At 52.2% G+C, this 19040-nt stretch overlaps 1 protein-coding gene across 1 annotated transcript; it reads right to left on the bottom strand.

Moving 5' to 3' along the window:
• Window positions 1–4319: 4319 nt before the first annotated feature.
• On the bottom strand, window positions 4320–8556 carry LOC132416431 (kallikrein-14-like). Its single transcript, XM_059999804.1, has 5 exons — window positions 8517–8556; window positions 7519–7684; window positions 5755–6008; window positions 5308–5444; window positions 4320–4708 (listed from the first exon to the last, which is right to left on the bottom strand). The coding sequence occupies exons 1-5, from the start codon at window positions 8554–8556 to the stop codon at window positions 4553–4555; spliced, it is 753 nt and encodes a 250-aa protein (XP_059855787.1). The 3' UTR covers window positions 4320–4552.
• Between the last annotated feature and the right edge of the window lie 10484 nt (window positions 8557–19040).

Here is a 19040-nt window from a genome sequence, read left to right as displayed (position 1 = left end):
TACATGCTGATGACTCCCAAATGTTATGTCTCCAGCCAGACCTTGCTCTTAAACTCTCAACTTGACATCCCACTGCCTACTCAACAGATTCACGTTCAAAACCAAACTCTTGTCCTTCACCCCTCTCATGTTCCAGATGGGCTCCTCCTACAGTCTTGATCGTCTCAGTAAATAGTTTCTTCGTCCTTTCATTCCTCAGCCCAAACCTCAGTCTCGCCCTTGAATTCCTTTTCTCACACACCACACATCCACTGTGTTACCGAACCCTGCCAGTGCCGCCTTCAAGATAGATCCAGAATCAGACCATTTCTCAACATCTTCCATCCTCGCCGCCCTGGCCCCTCCCAGCCGCCATCATCTCTCATCTGGATTATGCAAGCTTCTTATCTGGTCTCCCTGTTTTTGTCCTTGTCCGCCTGCACTGTTTACACACAGCAGCCAGAGTGAACTTTTATTATAAAGTGTAAGTCAGGGCAGGCCACGCCTCTTCTGGAAAGCCCACAGTGCCTCCCACCTCCCTCAGAGTGAAAGTCAGGTTTCCTTATGGTGGCCAACAAGGCCCCAGACCGTCTGGCCCCAGTAGTCCTCTGACGTCACCTACCGCTTCCTCTTCTCCTGCCCCTCTCATGTCAGGCACAATCCCATCTCAGAACTTTAGTATTTTAATTCCCACCCCCGGACCCCTCTTCGAAACCAGACGTCTGCCTGGTTTCTTCCATTCTTGTCATCCTCTCCATGAAGACTTCCTTGACCATTGTAGTTGGAGATCCCTGAGATGGGTTCAGGGAATTACTAGAAGGACTCACAGAACTCGGAAAACTCCTGCACTCATGATTTTGGTTTATCACAGCAAAATAAAAAGACGCATGGGGCCAAGTGCAGGAGAGACCAGGCACGAGCTTCCAGCTGACCTCTCCCAGACGAGTCGTATAGACAGCACTCACTTTGCCCAGCAACAACGTGCGACAACACGTACAGAGGATTGCCCACCAGGAAAGTCCACCTGAGCCTTGGTTGTCTATGTTTTTTATTGGGGGTCAGTCACATAGGCACATGGCTGCCTGCCTGCATGGCTGGCCTTCGTCTCCAGCTCCTTCTCAGGTCAAATATGCCCCAAGACCTCCATCACAAATCATCCCGTTATGATAGACTATCTGGCATGGCCCAAGGCCCCCAGGTAAAGAAAGACGCTGTTATTAGGCAGAATATTACAAAGGCTTAGAGGTTCTCTCCCAGATGCCAGGCAAGGGCCTAACTACTTTTTGTAATACGCAGGGTTTGGACAACATAGCCCTGCGGAGTTAACCACCCACTGCATAACCCACTTAAAATTAGAACCTTCCTCTGACATTCTCTATCCCCTTACTCTGCTTTAGTTTTCTCCAAAGCACTCGCTCCCGTCTGTAATATTTAATGTTTTTTTTTGGCAGTACCATGAGGCTTGCAGGATCTCAGTTCCCTGACCAGGGATCGAACCTGGGCCATGGCAGTGAAAGTGCTGTGTCCTAACCACTGGACTGCCAGGGAATTCCCAATATTTCATGTTTTACTCATTTACTTGTCCCTTGTTTGCCTCACCTCCAGAAGTGAGTTCCCCGAGGGCAACAATATTACCTGCCTTGTTCCTAGAGCAGTAACTGGCACATAATAGGATTCAGTAAATATTTGCTGAATGAATGAATGAACGACGGGCATTTTTGAGGGTGTGGAGAGATGTGAATCTTTCTTATCCGGGCAAAAACTTGCCAGTACTTGGTGAAATTGATTAAAAGTAAGGCTTTTGGCCCAGTGGTCCTGCTTCTGTGATAGTCCAGAGAAGTCTTCTCTAGTTATATAAGGGGCCTGCCCCCTAATAGTCAGTGCAGTATTGCTTGGGTAGTAGAAGGAAACTAGGTGTCCATCACTGGCGGACTGGGTCATTAAACATGGTGGATGTACACCACGGAGTGGTACTTCTCAAACTCTAATAAGCATTGAGACCCCTGGGGGTCTTGTTAAAATGCAGATTCCGGTTCAGTTGGTCTGGGGTGGGGTCCAAGACTCTGACTTCTAATAAGCCCCAGATAATTCTGGTACTGCTGTCCCCTGGACCACACTAGGAGCAAGGGTATAGACTCGAGCAGTCCTGTCCAACAGAACTCTCCGCAATGATGGAATTCTATTTATCTGTGCTGTCCAATACGGCAGCCACCAGGCACATATGGTTATAGAGCATCAGAAATGTGGCGAGTGCGACCGAGGAATGGAATTGTAATGCACATTCAATCTAGATAATTTTACTTTAAAAATTAAATGACCACATGTGGCTAGTGGCTACCATCTTGGACAACACAGGTTGAGAAAACACCAACACCGTGGCAGTGAGCAGTAATAAACCAGATGGGCAGAGAGCAACATGGGTAGGCTGTTAACACGGTATTTTGGTGTGAAATAACGTCACACCACCTTTGGTGGAATAAGGTCGCCTGTTTAATACTGAAACCTGACTCCTCACCCACACCCACCTGCCTTCACACCCTATTGCATCGATCTAAAATGCCTCAGTAGTATTGGCACTATCACTTTGTATACCACTGAGAAAGAAAAAGGGGCCATCGATGAAATTAGGGCGTAATGCTAAGACATAACCCTCAGCTAATTATAAGATGCCTCCCGCTTACGGAGGTTGTAAAAACGGGAACCGGATGTGCATCTAAGAAGCAATAAAATAGGGTACGTAACCATCACAGCTGGGAATATGAGTTGGAAATCAGGTTAAAGATTACTTTAAACTATTTTTACTTAGCTTTATAGTAGGATGCAGGCCAAGAATTATAGGGTGGTCCGTGTCTTCATCTCTCTGGGGGCTCAGAGCTACTCAAGTACACAGCTGCTTTCAACGCCTTTCGTCCGCAGAGCTTGGGTGGTTGCCACACATGAGAGCCAAGGTGTGTCTGTATCACCATGACAGAAGGTGCAGTCTCCACTTCCCAGCAATCTTCTTTTTGTTTTTTTAATGCTGCATTGGGTCTTTGTTGCTGCGCCCGGGCTCTCTCTAGTTGTGGCGAGCAGGGGCTACTCTTCGTTGCGGTGTGCGGGCTTCTCATTGCGGTGGCTTCTCTGCGGAGCACGGGCTCTAGGCGTGTGGGCTTCGATAGTTGTAGACCGTGGCTCTAGAGCGCAGCCTCAGTAGTTGTGGCCCTGGGGCTTCGTTGCTCTGCGGCATGTAGGATCTTCCCGGATCAGGCATCGAACCCATGTCCCCTGCATTGGCAGGCAGATTTTTAACCACTGTGCCACCAGGGAAGTCCCCCCAGCCATCGTGTTTTCCCCTCTTTTTTCTTTTTCTTAATTGAAGTATAGTTGCTGTAAAATATTATATAATTTCCAGGTATACAATATAGTGATTCACAATTTTTAAAGGTTAGGCTCCATGTATAGTTTTATAAAATATTGGCTATATTCACCCCAGCAATCTTTCATGTGGGATCTTCCTGGACCGGGGCACGAACCCGTGTCCTCTGCGTCGGCAGGCGGACTCTCAACCACTGCGCCACCAGGGAAGCCCTCTACTTTGCTTTTAAATTATGTTTACTGTTTCTCGTCTGTGACCTCCTGCTAGAATGCAAGCTCTGTGACGAGAAACATTTAGATTATCTGGCTCGTTCGCAGCCCTACTTCCAGTACCTAGAACCATGCCTGGCGCATAGGAGGTACCCAGTAAATAGACCAATGCCTGGTGCATAGTAGATGCCCAGTAAATAGACCAATGCCTTGCATACAGTAGGTGTCCGATAAATAATCATTCTTGAATGAAAATAAGAAAGAGAATGAGATTCATAACACAATGATTTTGTGTAAATTAGAAGCAACACAATGTGACAATGCATGTGTTCCAAGGATGCAGGGTATTCAAGGCCATCTGTGTTGATGCCTTTGGGGAGGGAGGGGAACCAGAGCCAGGGATGAAAAATGGAAATAAATAAAACGAGAGCAGAGCTCTCAGGACCTGAGTGTGATTAACTCAACTCTCCTCACCTGAGATCTGATTAGGGAAACGAGGATCTCTTCACTTCCATAGTGTTTTCCAGGAAACAAGCTAGGTCTTTGCCCTCCCAGTCCGGGACCTCAGCGGTCCCTGCTCAGGGTCGCAGCGCAAGGCTGGGGCGCTTCCTTCTACCGCACCAAGTACAGTGGATGGTGAGGGGGCAGACCCCCAGGGGACACCATGCGCTTTGGAACATGGCTTCTGGCTGGGCACGATTGGACCTGTGTGTGCATATCTGTTGGGTGAATTAAATGAATGGAGAATGGAATTTAGGATTGTTAAAGTTTTATTCGTAGTATTTCCCTGGTTTTTACAGACACCAAGAGTTTTGAAAATTGTCTTCTTCGGAATATGGTGCCAGTGCAGTGCCTTTGCCTTCACACTCCTGCTCTGTGTGTCTCAGGGGCACCTTGAATAATGACGGGGATGTGGTGGGGTGCAGAGAGAACCCCTGAAGGAACTGCTCTGGGAAAGAAGAGCAGGGTCTTGGGGAGCATGTGGGCAGGTGATATTCTGTAACACCAGCTAAGATCTGCTCTGTATGGTCTCCTGGATCCAGGTTTGGTACTTGCATAGGTTGGTATAGACGCTGGGGTAATCAGGCTGGGCACAGTTCTCCATCCCCCAGGACACGAGGCCCTGGAGCTCTCCTCTGCACACCAGGGGTCCCCCGGAGTCACCCTGAGGGGGAGAGACAGAGATGGAGACATCCACAGACAGATGACCAGAGCCGTGGGCATGGAGAACCCGAGAGGCAAAGATGGGATGGGGGTGGGCTGAGACCCCTGGGCAGGGGCTCTGGAGACCTCAGCCCCTGGGTGTTGGGGTCACTGGTTCCCACTCTGTCTCTGTCCCTTGGGCCCCTCTTCATCTTAGCTCTGTCTCTAGAAAACTATGTGTGTGTTTCCACATCCCCTGCCTCTGGAGCCATTGCTCAGGGATGGATTAAGACCTCTAGAGGACCTGAGCCCGGCTTTCCAGGTACCAGTATGTGATGATGGCAATGACAGTGGTCATCAGAGCTCTGTGCTCTCTCCATGGACTAGCTCATCTCATTCCACCGACTAAGACCTGCTACCCCCAGGGGACAGATGAGGAAACTGAGGTCCGGTACCCAAGGGCGAATGGCGTGGAGGAAGCCCGGCTATTACAACCTCTCTCGTTCTCTGTGTGTGTGGAGTTGGGGGGGGGCTCCCCTGATCGTCATGTTCCTGCGGTCCTTTTGTACCTAAGTCCCTGCCCCAAACAATCCCCCTGCCCATGCTCTCCCTGGGCCTCACCTGACAAGAGTTCTTCCCACCTTGGGGGACCCCTGCGCAGACCATGCCAGCGGTGATGGCTCCAGGATAGGCCCACTGACAATCCCGATCCGAGGAGATGTTGATGTTCACGCATTGCAGAAACTTGGGGAACCTGGCTGCAGGGGCACTGAGGGGTTACGACGGAGTCGACCCTCCACCAAGCCCCAGGAGTCAGGGCCTGAGCCCCTCCCCCTCAGCCCCAGGATCCAGGCCCCAGCCCCTCCCCCCTCAGACCCAGGATCCAGGCCCCCAGCCCCTCCTCCCTCAGACCCAGGAGTCCAGACCCCTAGCCCCTCCCCCCTCAGACCCAGGGTTCCAGGTCCCCAGGCCCCTCCTCCCTCAGACCCAGGATCCAGGCCCCGGCCCCTCCCCCCTCAGACCCAGGACGCAGGCTCCCGCCCCTCTTTCCTGACGCAGGACTCTCACCGTTGGGACTGGATGTTGTGCCCCAGCCCGACACAAGGCAGGGAGTCCCTGCGCTGGCACAGGAGCTGGCCACGGCGATGGGCCTCACTGCCCTCCGCAGCCGAGCGGGCTGCTCCAGCTGCAGCAGCATCAGGTCGTTTGCGATGGTCCAGGGGTTGTACTGGGGGTGTGGCACCTGGCGGACCACACGCAGCACCTGCTGTGTTACCTCCCAAATCCTCAGGTTGTGCTTTCCCAGGGCAACTCGAAGGTTCCTGGCCCGTGACCCCCAAGAGTAGCGCTGCTCAGGATCTGACCTGGAGGCCTCTCCCCACCCTCCAGCGATGCTCCCTTCCCTGGTGATGTCTAACCCTCCCTCTAACTGCAGGCTGAGTGCCTCCTGGCATCCTGTACACTCTCCCCCAGCCTCGGCTTTCTCTCTGGACCCGATCCTACCATTCTCCCCTTCCCCTTGTGGGCTGCACTTTGCCTTCCCCCTTGGGTATCAGGTGGTGGTTGAGCGGTCTTGGTTCTGTCCTAGGGTCTGCACCTGGATCAATACTCTGAGTTCTAAGTGAGACTGTGGGCTGTGGCTCTAGGTCAGAACTGATATTCTGGAGTATTCGTTCCAGTTACTCCATTGCTTCAGGGAGGCTCCATTCCAGTTCTAGCCTGGCCTTTGGACTCATCCGGAACTTTGGACTCTAAGCCGGGAGCTGGGTTCTAGATTGAATCTGGACGATAGCACACTTTCTAGATACTGGTGTGAGCTCCAGTTTCCAGGTTGAGTTCTGGGTTCTTGATTAAGCTCTAGTTGATGACCTGGGTTGTAGACAACGGTTTGAGCTCTATGCTCCAGCTGGGCTCGGGGCTCTAAACGCTGGTCTGCATTCTTGATTCTAGGTTGGGTTCTGTCTTAGATCAAATTACAGGTGATAGTCTGGGCTCTTGGTTCTAGACTCTGGTCTGAGCCCTTGACCTCAGGCCAGGCTCTGGGCTCTAGACGGAGCTCCAGGTCCCAGGTTCTAGATGTTGGTTCCCATTCTAGAGTCTGGGCCCTAGGTTCTACGCTGAACTTCCGTTTATGACATTACATCTGGTTTATGGGCACTGGGTGAGCTTTCATCTGGACTTTGACTTCTAGTCTGGGGTCTGAGGTCCAGGTTTCAGTCTAGAATCTGAGAAGGGCTCTGGGTTCAATATGAAGCTTTGGATTACGGCCTCCATTCTGGGATGTAGATGGTGGGTTGAGGTCTGGGCTCTAGGCTGCTCAGAGAGGAGCCGTAGACTAGACTCTGGATTAAATGTTGGATCTAGAACAAGCTTCAGGTTCTGTCTCTATCTTATGCTCTGAGCTGTGAGCAGGTTTCTGGATTTAGGGCTGGACTGTGGGTTCTGAACCTGACTCTAGATTCCAGGCAGTGTTCTGAGGGGGTCCTGAGCTTCTGAAGGTAGACTGTGTGCAGAATTCAACCACGACTCTGGAACAGACTCCTAATCTTAGTCTCTATGTAGAGCTGGGCCCCTGGATGGAGCTCAGGTTATGTGTTAGATTCTAGGTTCCGTGTGGGACTCTAAGCTTGTGTGTGGGTTCTAAACGGTTGATCTGCTTTTAGAACCTAAACTGAGTTCAAGATTTATGGCTGGATTCCACGTTCTGAGCTGGGTCTGTTGTTCTAAGCTCTTATCTAGACCCCAAACCAGGGTCCAGCTACTACACTGGGTTCCACACAGGGCTGGACTCTGGAATGCACTTGGCAGAAGAACAAAGAGGGGTTCACTCACGGACGGGCGCAGTGAGCAGCAGTGATGACCCATTCGTCAGACAGCAGGGACCCTCCACAGAGAAAACTACGGTGGGGACCTGCCAGCAGGGCCGCCTGCCATGGTTGGGAGTTCCGGATGCATCTGGAACCACCAATTATCTTGTCCCCTTGGTTCTGTGCCGTGGCTAGGAGAAGGCAAGGGTGGGGTGGAGTGGGGAAAGCAGATGAACAGATGCTCTCCATCTACCCCCAACTCTCTAGGACATCTGGAATCCACAAATCCCCCCTTTTCTGCCTAATCCTTAAACCCCCCCACCTTTATCTACCCCACCCTATAGGAGATATGCCCAACACTGCCCCCATTATTGTCCCAACATAACCAGGGAGTTTTCTGACACCCCCCCCACCCCCAGGCACCTCCATAGTATCTATTATTGGATCCCAGGGCCACCTCCTCCAGGGTCCTGATACAGCTACTATGATTGACTCTGCTTCTCCATGAATACTTTCTGTCATCACTTTTCACAATACAGCACAATTCCACCCAGGAATCCTCCAACACCTTCAGGGAGCTCCCTGTTCCTTCCCCAAACTTCTCACTCAGTGTGACCCCCCCAGGATCCGCTATCTCTCCCCACACCCACTCTCCCTGCCGAGAGCTCACCATCCCATCGTCCTTCCCACCATCATTTCTGGCAACACGTTGTCTTTCCCGTATCAGTTCTTCCCTAACACAATCAAGAAGTGTCCTGCTGTCCTTTCTAATAAGACCCAGTCAAGACCTGATAGTTTTTCTCAATTCCTCTTTTATTTCTCCCCGTCTCCTACAACCCCCTGGACCCTGCAACCTCCTAATACCTCCACAACTTAGAACTTAGGCGCCCCCTCCAGCTTGCTCCTCAGCCATGATCCCCAAACGACTCCCTGCCCCTTCTCATCGGGTCATCTGTGAGCACATCGGGTCCCCAGGACCCTTCCCCATCTCTTCTCAGAGTCCAGGCCCCACTGCTGTCTTACCTACAGCCAAGATCTGAAGCGCCGTCAGCAGGAGGAACATTCTGAGGGCTGGGGGTCGGATCCTGGCAGATGTAGAGAGAAAGTGAGGGTTAAGGAGGCTGCGAGAGACCCAGAAGTTATAGGTCAGAGGCAGAGCGTCTTAGACAGAGACTAAGACCTTAGAGGCATGGATGAGGGACAGAATAGAGGCCAGAAACCAGGAGGGCAGGGTCCGGGGGCTCCTTGGTGGCTGGAGAGAGGATGCTGAGATGGGTTCAGGTCCTGCCCTGGTGTCTCCTGTCTGGAGGAGTGGGGAAGATGTCTTCCTTGTCATTCATGGAGGCCTTTTATCTCTGGTCTGAGTAGCTGACGCTTCTCCTCCACCCTTCTGACTTTTTTTTTTTTTTATTGCCTACTTCCCATTCCAGGATAGCCTGTCCCATCTCTTCTCTCTCCTCTCTCACCAGAGAAGTAGTCCCAATTGTTAATGAGAACCTGCCTGCCTGGTAGGTGAAGGTGTTGTAATCTGGAAGGAATCCCGGGAGGGGGACCCCAGGGCAGGGTGGACGGGGTGGGGGTGGGAGAGAGTCTGAGAGAGGGAGGGACAGAGACAGAGACAGGGGCTGCCATGGGAGGAGAGAGAATCTAGGAAATGTGAGAGAAGTAGCATATGAAGGTGGAGAGGCAGAGAAAGAGTAAGAGAAATACAGGCCAGAGAGAGAAGAGTCAGAGGTAGAGAGAATTTAGGGAGACGGACAAAGAGCAGATGAATATAGATGCGGAAGGGAGGCAGATAGAAAGAGACAAGACAGATGGGGACAGGACACAGGGACAGACACTCATGGAGAGGTGAGTGTGGAAACGTGAGAGACAGAAGCAGAAAAACAGAGGGAAGAAGGGGGAGGCAGAATAGAAACAGGCACAGAGAAAGAGAAAACAATGAAGAGAGAGAAAAGAGGCAGAGGTACCCCAACTCCAAACACACTCATACAGAATAATAGCAGTGATGATGAAAGGAGGCCAAGAGATGACAGATAAGGAAGTGGTGATACGGGGAACAGTGAGGCGGAGATGCAGGCCCAGGCAGGGGACCGTGGGGACATGGAGGGAGAGCGGGACGCAGAGGACACACAGCCGCAGAGGAAGAGAGAAGGGGGTGGGGGTGGGGAGCTGGCAGGAGACTGGAGGTGCTGGAGGCAACTGGTGCCAGGTGGTCCTGTCTCCTAGGCTCTCTCACCTTGTGGTCCACACAGTCCTGAAGGGTGGGGGAGCAAGGGCCCCGGCAGGGAGTGAGGGCGGGGGCTCAGGGCAGAACTTGTGCCCCCCAACTCAGGCTCTGCAGAGAGGTCGGGGGAGAGTGGGATACAGGGACCCAGAGAGAGGGGGACAGAGACCCAGAGAAGGGGGACAGGGACCCAGAGAGAGGGGGAAAGAGACCCAGAGAAGGGGGACAGGGACCCAGAGAGAGGGGGACAGAGACCCAGAAAGAGACCCAGAGAGAGGGGGACAGAGACCCAGAGAGAGGGGGAAAGAGACCCAGAGAAGGGGGACAGGGACCCAGAGAGAGGGGGACAGAGACCCAGAAAGAGACCCAGAGAGAGGGGGACAGAGACCCAGAGAGAGGGGGACAGAGACCCAGAGAGAGGGGGACAGGGACCCAGGGAGAGGGGGACAGAGACCCAGAGAGAGGGGGACAGGGACCCAGAGAGAGGGGGACAGGGACCCAGAGAAGGGGGACAGAGACCCAGAGAAGGGGGACAGGGACCCAGAAAGAGGGGCACAGAGACCCAGAGAGAGGGGGACAGGGACCCAGAGAGAAGGGGACAGAGACCCAGAGAGAGGGGGACAGGGACCCAGAGAGAGGGGGACAGGGACCCAGAGAGAGGGGGACAGAGACCCAGAGAGAGGGGGGCAGGTGGGGAATGGCTCCAGGCAGACAGAGGAGGGCCTGGGTTTGGGGGACTCATCCTAACTTTGGGCGGGGCTAGCTGGCCTCAGCCCCTCCCCCAGCCTCTTAAATTCCCTAATGACTGCGTCTGTCTCTGGGCTTGGGCAGCCCATCCGAACCACCACGCAGCGACTCAAGAGGCCACGTCTCTGCACCCTCCCTCCCTCACCAACCCCGGGGCTTGCTCCCAAACCACTTTCCTCCCCTTTCCCCCGGGCTGGTCTCTGCCCCTAGAGAGTCCCTCTGTGCCTCTGAACCCACGTGCCCACCTAGCCCCCCGTGCGTGTCTGTTTCCCGTGCACTGGCTCTGCTGAGGGGCCTCGCTGCTTTGAACTGAAGGTCTTGGCTCCGGCCCTGGCAAACCAGAAGGGCGAGATGCACAAACAGAAACCCCCCTGAAGGCGTGGGGTGGACAGGCAGCTGCCCTGTGAGCGTTCAGATCTGCATCTTGATGCCATTGTGGTTACACGGATTCACACTTGGGATAAAATGACACAGAAACACACGTGCACATAGGTGCACAGGCAACTAGATGCACGTAGACAATGAACCCCGAATGAGACCCGTAGTCCCGTCAATAGCACGGTACCCTCGTCGATCTCCCGACTCTGAGTTTGGGCTGCAGCTATCTGAGCTGCCGGGACTGGGGGAGGCTGGGGAAAGGGTGTTGGGACTCTGTACTCTCTGTGCAGCTTCCTGGGAGTCTATCATTATTTCAAAATAAAGAATTAACAACAAAACAAATTCCTGATAAGCGCAAGCCCTGCCCCCCCTCCATTTGAGCAGAAGGCTGTGATTTGGGGGACGCGTGGGGACCCTCTGCTGAGCTAGAAGGCTTAGGTAAACCTGAGATCTCCCTCTTCCTAGAAAGAACACTCAGCTCGAGCACAAGCCCCGGCAAACCCCAGGGAGCGCAAGAAAAAAGCGCTGGGGATGCAACCACGAATAGGGCTCAGTTAACTGCCTTATCCTCCCCGTTCAGCCCCTAGTTCCCTCGGTTCACTGCCAGGCTACTCATTCCCCTCCCGTCAGACTCCACTCTGGGTTGCTTTGCTCCCTACTCCACCCGCCACAGGGCTGTTTGCCATGACAGGGGGCCTCAAAAAATATTTGATGATGAATGAATGCATGAACATATGGCCACAGTCCTTGCCTTCAAGAAACTCACAGTCTGGCAGGAAAGGCCTAAGAGGCAACAGGAAAGTCAGTCTGGTGTGATCTGTGCTCTAATGGGGGTGGGGGGTGGGAAGGGGTGGCGGTGTTGAAGGGCCTGATGAAGCCCCAGGGGCGGGGACAGTGTTTGCAGAGGGCGGTCTGTCTAAGCTGGGTACCGCGGCTCAATATTATAAAACAACCTAAATGGGAAAAGAATTTGAAAATACGTGTATATGTATAACTGGGTCACTTTGCTGTACACCTTAAACTAACACAACATTTTTTTGTTGGTGTTTGTTTGTTTGTTTTAAACGTCTTTATTGGAGTATAATTGCTTTACAATGGTGTTAGTTTCTGCTTTATAACAAAGTGAATCAGCTATACATATACATATATCCCCGTATCTCTTCCCTCTTGTGTCTCCCTCTCTCCCACCCTCCCCATCCCACCCCTCTAGGTGGTCACAAAGCACCGAGCTGACCTCTCTGTGCTATGCGGCTGCTTCCCACTAGCTGTCTATTTTACGTTTGGTAGTGTATATATGTCAGTGCCACTCTCTCACTTCGTCCCAGCTTACCCTTCCCCCTCCCTGTGTCCTCAAGTCCATTCTCTAGTAGGTCTGCATCTTTATTCCCGTCCTGCCCCTAGGTTCTTCATGACCTTTTTTTTTTTTTTTTTTAGATTCCATATATATGTGTTAGCATACGGTATTTGTTTTTCTCTTTCTGACTTACTTCACTCTGTATGACAGACTCTAGGTCCATCCACCTCACCACAAATAACTCAATTTCGTTTCTTTTTATGGCTGAGTAATATTCCATTGTATATATGTGCCACATCTTCTTTATCCATTCATCTGTCGATGGACACTTAGATTGCTTCCATGTCCTGGCTACTGTAAATAGAGCTGCAGTGAACATTGTAACACAACATTGTTAATCAACTATACTCCAATACGAAATTAAAAGTTAAAAAAAAAGAATTTCCAGCTTTAAATTGTCAAAAAACAAAACCAAAAACAAACCCCACACATGTACCGAGGTGTTGGTTCAGCCAGGTGCTGTGTCATGTTCTTCTTTCTGCTTTCTTTTTAATGTTCAAAACTTTTTTAAAAATAAAATTTTTTATTGTGGTGACGTATGATACATACATAACATAATAAACACATAAATATAATAGATACATAACATAAAACTTACCATTTAAAACATTTTTTTAAATAAATTTTTATTTATTTATTTATTTTGGGCTACGTTGGGTCTTCGTTGATGTGCTCGGGCTTTTCTCTAGTTGCGGCGAGCGGGGGCTACTCTTTGTTGCGGTGCGCGGGCTTCTCATTGCGGTGGCTTCTCTTGTTGCGGACCACGGGCTCTAGGCATGCGGGATTCAGTAGTTGTGGCACACGGGCTCTAGAGCGCAGGCTCAGTAGTTGTGGCGCACGGGCTTAGTTGCTCCGCGGCATGTGGGATCTTCCTGGACCAGGGCTCGAACCTGTGTCCCCTGCATTGGCAGGTGGATTCTTAATCACTGCGCCACCAGGGAAGCCCCTTAAAACATCTTTAAATGGCATGCAGCACATTCACTTGGTTGTGCAGCCTTCACCATCCGTCTCCAAAACCTTTTCATCTTCCCCAACTGCAGCTCTGTCCCCATGAAACACGGGCTTCCCACCTTCCCTCCCCCAGGCCCTGGTAACCTTCATCCTCCTTTCTGTCTCTATGAATTTGACTACTCTAGGTATTTCATGTAAGTGTCATCATGTAGTCATTGTGTGATTATCTCGTGTGTGTCTGCCTTATTTCCCTGAGCATAATATCCTCAAGGCTCATGTCAGAATTTCCTTCCTTTTTTTATACTTTGTTTTGCTGCAGCATGCGGCATGCAGAATCTTATTTTCCAGACCAGGGATCCAACCTGCACCCCCTACAGTGGAAGCGAAGATTCTTAACCCCTGGACCACCAGGGAAGTCCCAAGAATCTCCTTCCTTTTTAAGGCTGGATCATACAACACCGTGTGGATAAGCACAATTTGTGTACCCAGGTAACTTCTTTATGTGGGTTAGCTTCTTTCGTTCCTCCTTCCCTCCCTCCCTTTCTCCCTATCCTTCCTTCCATTCAACAAATATTTCTTGAGCACCTACTAGGTATCAGGCATGGTTCTAAGTGCTGAGGATATAGCAATAAACAAAATAGACGGAGATCCCTACCCTCCTGAGGCTTCCATTGTGGAAGGAAAGGCAACCAAGCAAAAGAAAGTTAAATAAACACAATGTATACTATTACAAGTTATGAGTGCTAAGTGCTAAGGAGGAGGTCAGTGTCCGGGGAAGGCCTGACTGAGGGGATCTTTGAGCAAAGACCTGCAGATTGTCAGGGATACCGGGGGAAGACTGTTCCAGACAGAGAGAGCAGCATGTGCAAAGGCCCTGGGGTGGAAGGAGGGCTGATGTGTCTGGGGACCAGTGAGGAGGCCAGTGTGGCTGGTGCAGCATGGGCCAGGGAAGAAAATAGAAGGAAATGAGGGCGGTGAGGTCGTGGAAAGTCCGGGCTCCATGGGCTAGGGACTATCTTGGGCCCATTTTACAGTCTGAGAAACGGAGGCTGGGGGAAGGGGGAAGTGGCTTGTCCAAGGTTATCCAGCTGGTAAGCGCAGGAGGAAGCGTACAAACTCCTGGACTCTCTGAATCCTCCCTATGGTCTCCCGAGGTGATCTGAGCCTCAGTTCCATCTGAGCGCTAATTTGTGTGTCCAACACTGTCTTAACGCATTTTTCGTAAGTTAACTCATCCAACCCTTCCCAGGGTCTGGCGAGAAAGGTACACGTATGATTCTCCACGTGCAGAAGGAGAAGTGGAGACGCCCGTCCAAGGTTACACAAAGCTGAGTGGTAGCACACGACACAAACCCAGGCAAAGGGCTCTTAACAACCTCAGGGATGCCCGAACACAGAGGCGTGGGTGGAGCAACTGCCCAGCAGAGTGGTGGGATGAGCCCCAGACCGAAGGAGAGACACGTCTTTCCTTGCTCAGGAGGGAAGAAGGCAAGGGTGGGGGAGTTTGCAGGTGGACTGTGGGTCGGCTGGCCAGACGTGGAGGGAGGGCTGGGCCAGGGAGACGGGGAGGCCCGGGCCAACTCATCTCAACGGGCACCTGGTTGGGGAGGGGAGGACGGCTAGCAGGTTCCCGGGTGAGGTTGGTGGTGAGGAATTTAAAGAGGTGTCCTCTGAGCGGCTGGATGATTTTGTTTTGTTTTCCTCCAGCAAAGGACAGTGGGAGGGGGTGTGGTAAAGGAGCGGAATGTAGGGATAAAGGAAGTGCAGAAAGAAGGGCCTTGGTGGAGGGAGGGCTGCACAGAGAGGGTCAGGGTGTCTTTGCGGTGGAAGCATGGGAGGCTGTGGTCAGGGAGTGGGACGTGGGCTTTTGTGGTTTTAGGGGTGGAGCTCTTCTGATGGAGGTAGTGGCCAGGGTGTACCTGTGGGAATGGGTGATGGGGGAGGTGGTCTCCGGCCACCTGGAGGCTGAGGGGCTGTGAAGCCAGGGGGTCCTCTCTCCTGGGGGCTCCTGACTCCCTGTCAGCAAATGCCTGTCTCTATCTCCATTTATAATACAAATCTGGCAGGTTGTCAAGGACTTTCCATACATTATCACATTTAATCCTCACAAGAGCTTTATGAGGTTAGGGTTAGGGTTAGGGTTAGTACCACGTTAGAGATGAGGAAACTGGGTCTCAGGCAGAAGTCACTTGTGCAAATGGCATTAGCCGGGATTGGAAGCTGGGTCATCTGGCTGTTAAATGCCACGCCATTCTGTCTCCAAATCTGTCTCCATGCCATCGAGGGCGGGGAGTTCTCTGCTGGATCCTCGTCTCCTGGAACAGCCCCAGCGTCTGAGAGTTCGTGCAAAGAGTGTTTCTGGTATGTGCAAATGGACCCTCACCTTGGGAATTTTCTGGCAGTCCAGTGGTTAGGACGCCACCCTTCCACTGCAGGGGGCATGGGTTCGATCCCTGGTCAGGGAACTAAGATCCCACAGGCTGCCAAAAAAAATAAACAAACAAAAAACCAAAGGACCCTCACCTTTGTCTTCTGTCCCCCATCAGCTCTTGGTTGGCAATTTCTCTAGTACCTCCTAAGTGTCACGTCTTGTTTAATTCCCCCATTGGCCCTGTGAGGGGCACACAATCACACCCATTCTACAGATGCGGAAACTGAGAGAAAGGAGGTCAGTTGCCCAACGAGCAAGTGGTGGAGCTTGGATTGGAACCCCAGTCCATCTGACTCCATGCTCCTCTGCTGCTGATTTCATGTGTCTCTTTGATTACCCAGACTCTCTCTGGGTAATCTCTTAGATGGCTCTGAGTCAGCACCTGAATCTGCTACATGCCAGGCAGCTTCTGCATACACACCTGGGTGTCCCTGATGCCCCGTCAACAGCCAACGAACATCTCTGCCCCACCTCCCTCCATCTCCATCATCAATCACTTATTTTCCTTTGTTGGTGGTGACACCGTCCTCTCCCCAGTTGCTTCTGTCAAAAGCTGAGAGTGGTCCTTGATCCCTCCCTCACGCCCACTTCCTACTTTGGCAATTCACGTCACCTTAGTGTCAAAATAGACACTGAGTCCACCCACTTACTCCCTCTCACTCACCCTTGTCCAAGCTACCCTTATATCTCACCTGGACAGGTGCAAGAGCATGCAAGCTAGTCTCCCTGCTTCCACATTCAACCCCGTTCCCACCTCCCCCCACTCCTACCCCACACTAGGTTCATTCTCCACTTGGCAGGCAATGTGTTCTTAAAATATAAAAGAGTATCATATTAAACCCTGCTTAAAGCCCATCTATGATTTCCCACTGCAATTGTAATAAAACCTAAACACCTCCAAGGCACTCTGTGTCTGGCTTTATGTCCGCCTCTCCAGCCTCACCATTCCGTCACGCACTATGCCTCGGACCCCCTAGACTTCCTTGACTTTCTTGACATGGTAGGTGCCTTCCCACCTCAGAGCCTGTCTTTGCTGTTCCCTCTGCCTGGGACACGCGTCCCATCCCTCTGTCCATGATCACCTTCTCTAGAGTAGACATTCCCTTCTAGTTTCTATCTCGGCCCCTTGTTGGTTTCCTTCCTATGCCTCATTTCAATCTATAATTGCTTTATGTGTTTGCTTCCTTTTTTATTGTTGTTTTTTTCTCTATGGCATTTATCACCATTGGATGTCCCTCGTGTTTTATTTATCTCCTTTTCTGTGTAGTCTATCTCCCACAATTTGAGTGCCATCTCTGACGGGGCACGGGGTTTTGCCTGCTTTCTTGGCTTCTGTTCCCTGGCACCTAGTAGGTGCTCAGTAAACATTTATGGAATGAAGAAACATTTCTCTCACTCAGACTGCGGCTTCATGAGGGCAGGGACGTTGTCTAAGGTGTTCACTGCTGAATCCCTGGAGCCCACTCTGGTGCCTGGCACGTGCTGGGGCTCTATGAAAGCAGGCTGAATGAGAGTGACATTGAGAGCCTCCCTCTCCCCAGAATCCCTGCACCCAATGCCCCCACATCTTCAGACCTGACAGGAACCTCTAATTACCCAGCCCTGGGAGAGCACGCACAGGGGGAAGGTGGGGAAGCCCATCTTTCTGAGATTGGGTTCTAAATCCTTGCAGGGAAGAATGCTTCTGACTCCAGGGGATGGTACCTTAAGGCGTGGGGAGCCTCATCAGTCCTGGTCCTTTCACAGACATTTGATAAGCATAAAGGACCCCTTGTGTTTAGGTAAGGGCTGCCTTCACCAGGGCCCATGGGCTCCCAGACAGAGAGCCCACTGAGGGCAGGGACTGGGGCTCACCCAGCTCTGTTTCCCCAGTGCCCCATGCAGGGCCTGGCTCCTGGGAGATGCCAGCAGACGTTGGCTTCGTGAATAAAGGGGTGATCCTTATCACTCCTCTGCCCCCAAATCTCCTGACCTCCGCCCTAGCCAAAGCCCTGCCCCATGATGACTAGGCTTCGTGCCTGGGCAACACCCGCGCCCCACCCTCCTTGTTTACCACGACTTTCTCCCTCAGAAAGACTCGGCCGTGTTCACCACGGCCATCTGCCTAAGTGGCAAACATCTTTATGTTTGGTCAGCGTGTCTAGGAGAGGTTTCTCTTGTATTTACAGTTTTGGGGGTTTAGGCAGGAGTTCTTAATACTTACAAAGCACACCCTAGAGTTTAGTAGGATTTCCAGACTTCTTAAATAGCCCTCATCTCTGTTCCCACCATTCCCACCCCCTAATGGTTTTGGCTTCTCCCTGGCCTCTTGGCCTTTAAGTCCCCCTCCCCCAGCCCCACCCCACAGTCCTCCTAGACACAGACCCAGAAGGCTCTTTCTGACATCCAGGGAGAGGCCTGTCTGCTCTAAACCCTTCCTGGTGCCCCATCACCCCAGCGGGAAATCTGCCTTGTGCAATGGCATTCTGACCCTCTTGGGGGTGGGGTGGGGGGACGCTGGCCGCCCTCACCAGCTCCTACCCAGGCGTCCTGCACCAGAAGCAGCCATTCCGCCCGGTTCACGGTGTGTCCTTCCCTGCAGGCTTTCCACCTGCTGTTCTCTGGGCCGCAGGTGCACTCGTCCTCCTCCACGCTTTTCCCCGTGCTCATTCTTACTCATCTTCTCGGGCCTGGTTTAAACACTACCTCCTTCAGAAAGCGTTCTGTGACGCCCCACGCTAAGTTGGTCGCCCCACCTCTGGGCTCCCCTGTGCCCTTACTAACCCCTGCGGTGACACGTATCCCTTTGGGTCTTGATTTGCCAGTGTCGGTCCGTGCCGCCTCCCCCATCAGACAGAGAGCCCACTGAGGGCAGGGACTGGGGCTCACCCAGCTCTGTTTCCCCAGTGCCCCGTGCAGGGCCTGGCTCCTGGGAGATGCCAGCAAATGTTGGCTTCGTGAATAAAGGGATGATCCTTTATCACTCCTCTGCTCCAAAATCTCCGTCGCTTCCGCCTCAAAATCACAGCTGCGTCCATGCAGTCCGGCCCCTCTTACCTCTCTCCTCCAGTTACCCGCTCCACCACTCGCCTGCCTCCCTTGGCGTGCGCACACGCTGTTCCCTGGCCAGCATCGCCCTTCCCGCACATCTGCAGAGCCCACTGCCTCACGCTGTGTGGGTCTCTGCTCAAATGTCGTCTTCTCCTCGAGGTCTGCCGTAGCCACCCTACATACATGTGTGGCATGCTTCCCATCCTCCGATTAATCAGTTTGTCACCAGCTGACACACTACATACTCTACTTATTTTCCTCCTTTTCTGGCCTCTCCCATGAGGGCAGGTTTTTGTTTTGTTCGTTGCTGTCACAAATTGGGTGCTCGATACATATTTGCAGAATGAATGAATGAATGAATGTACACATGGATCTTGAGGTCATGGAAGGATTCCAGTGTTCACAGGGGACCTTCAGGTTTCTGCCAGA

The sequence above is a fragment of the Delphinus delphis genome, chromosome 20 (assembly GCF_949987515.2).
Source record: "Delphinus delphis chromosome 20, mDelDel1.2, whole genome shotgun sequence".
Lineage (NCBI taxonomy): Eukaryota > Metazoa > Chordata > Mammalia > Artiodactyla > Delphinidae > Delphinus > Delphinus delphis.
Note: the sequence above shows the minus strand (reverse complement) of the source record. Positions and strands in the feature narration are given on the sequence as shown.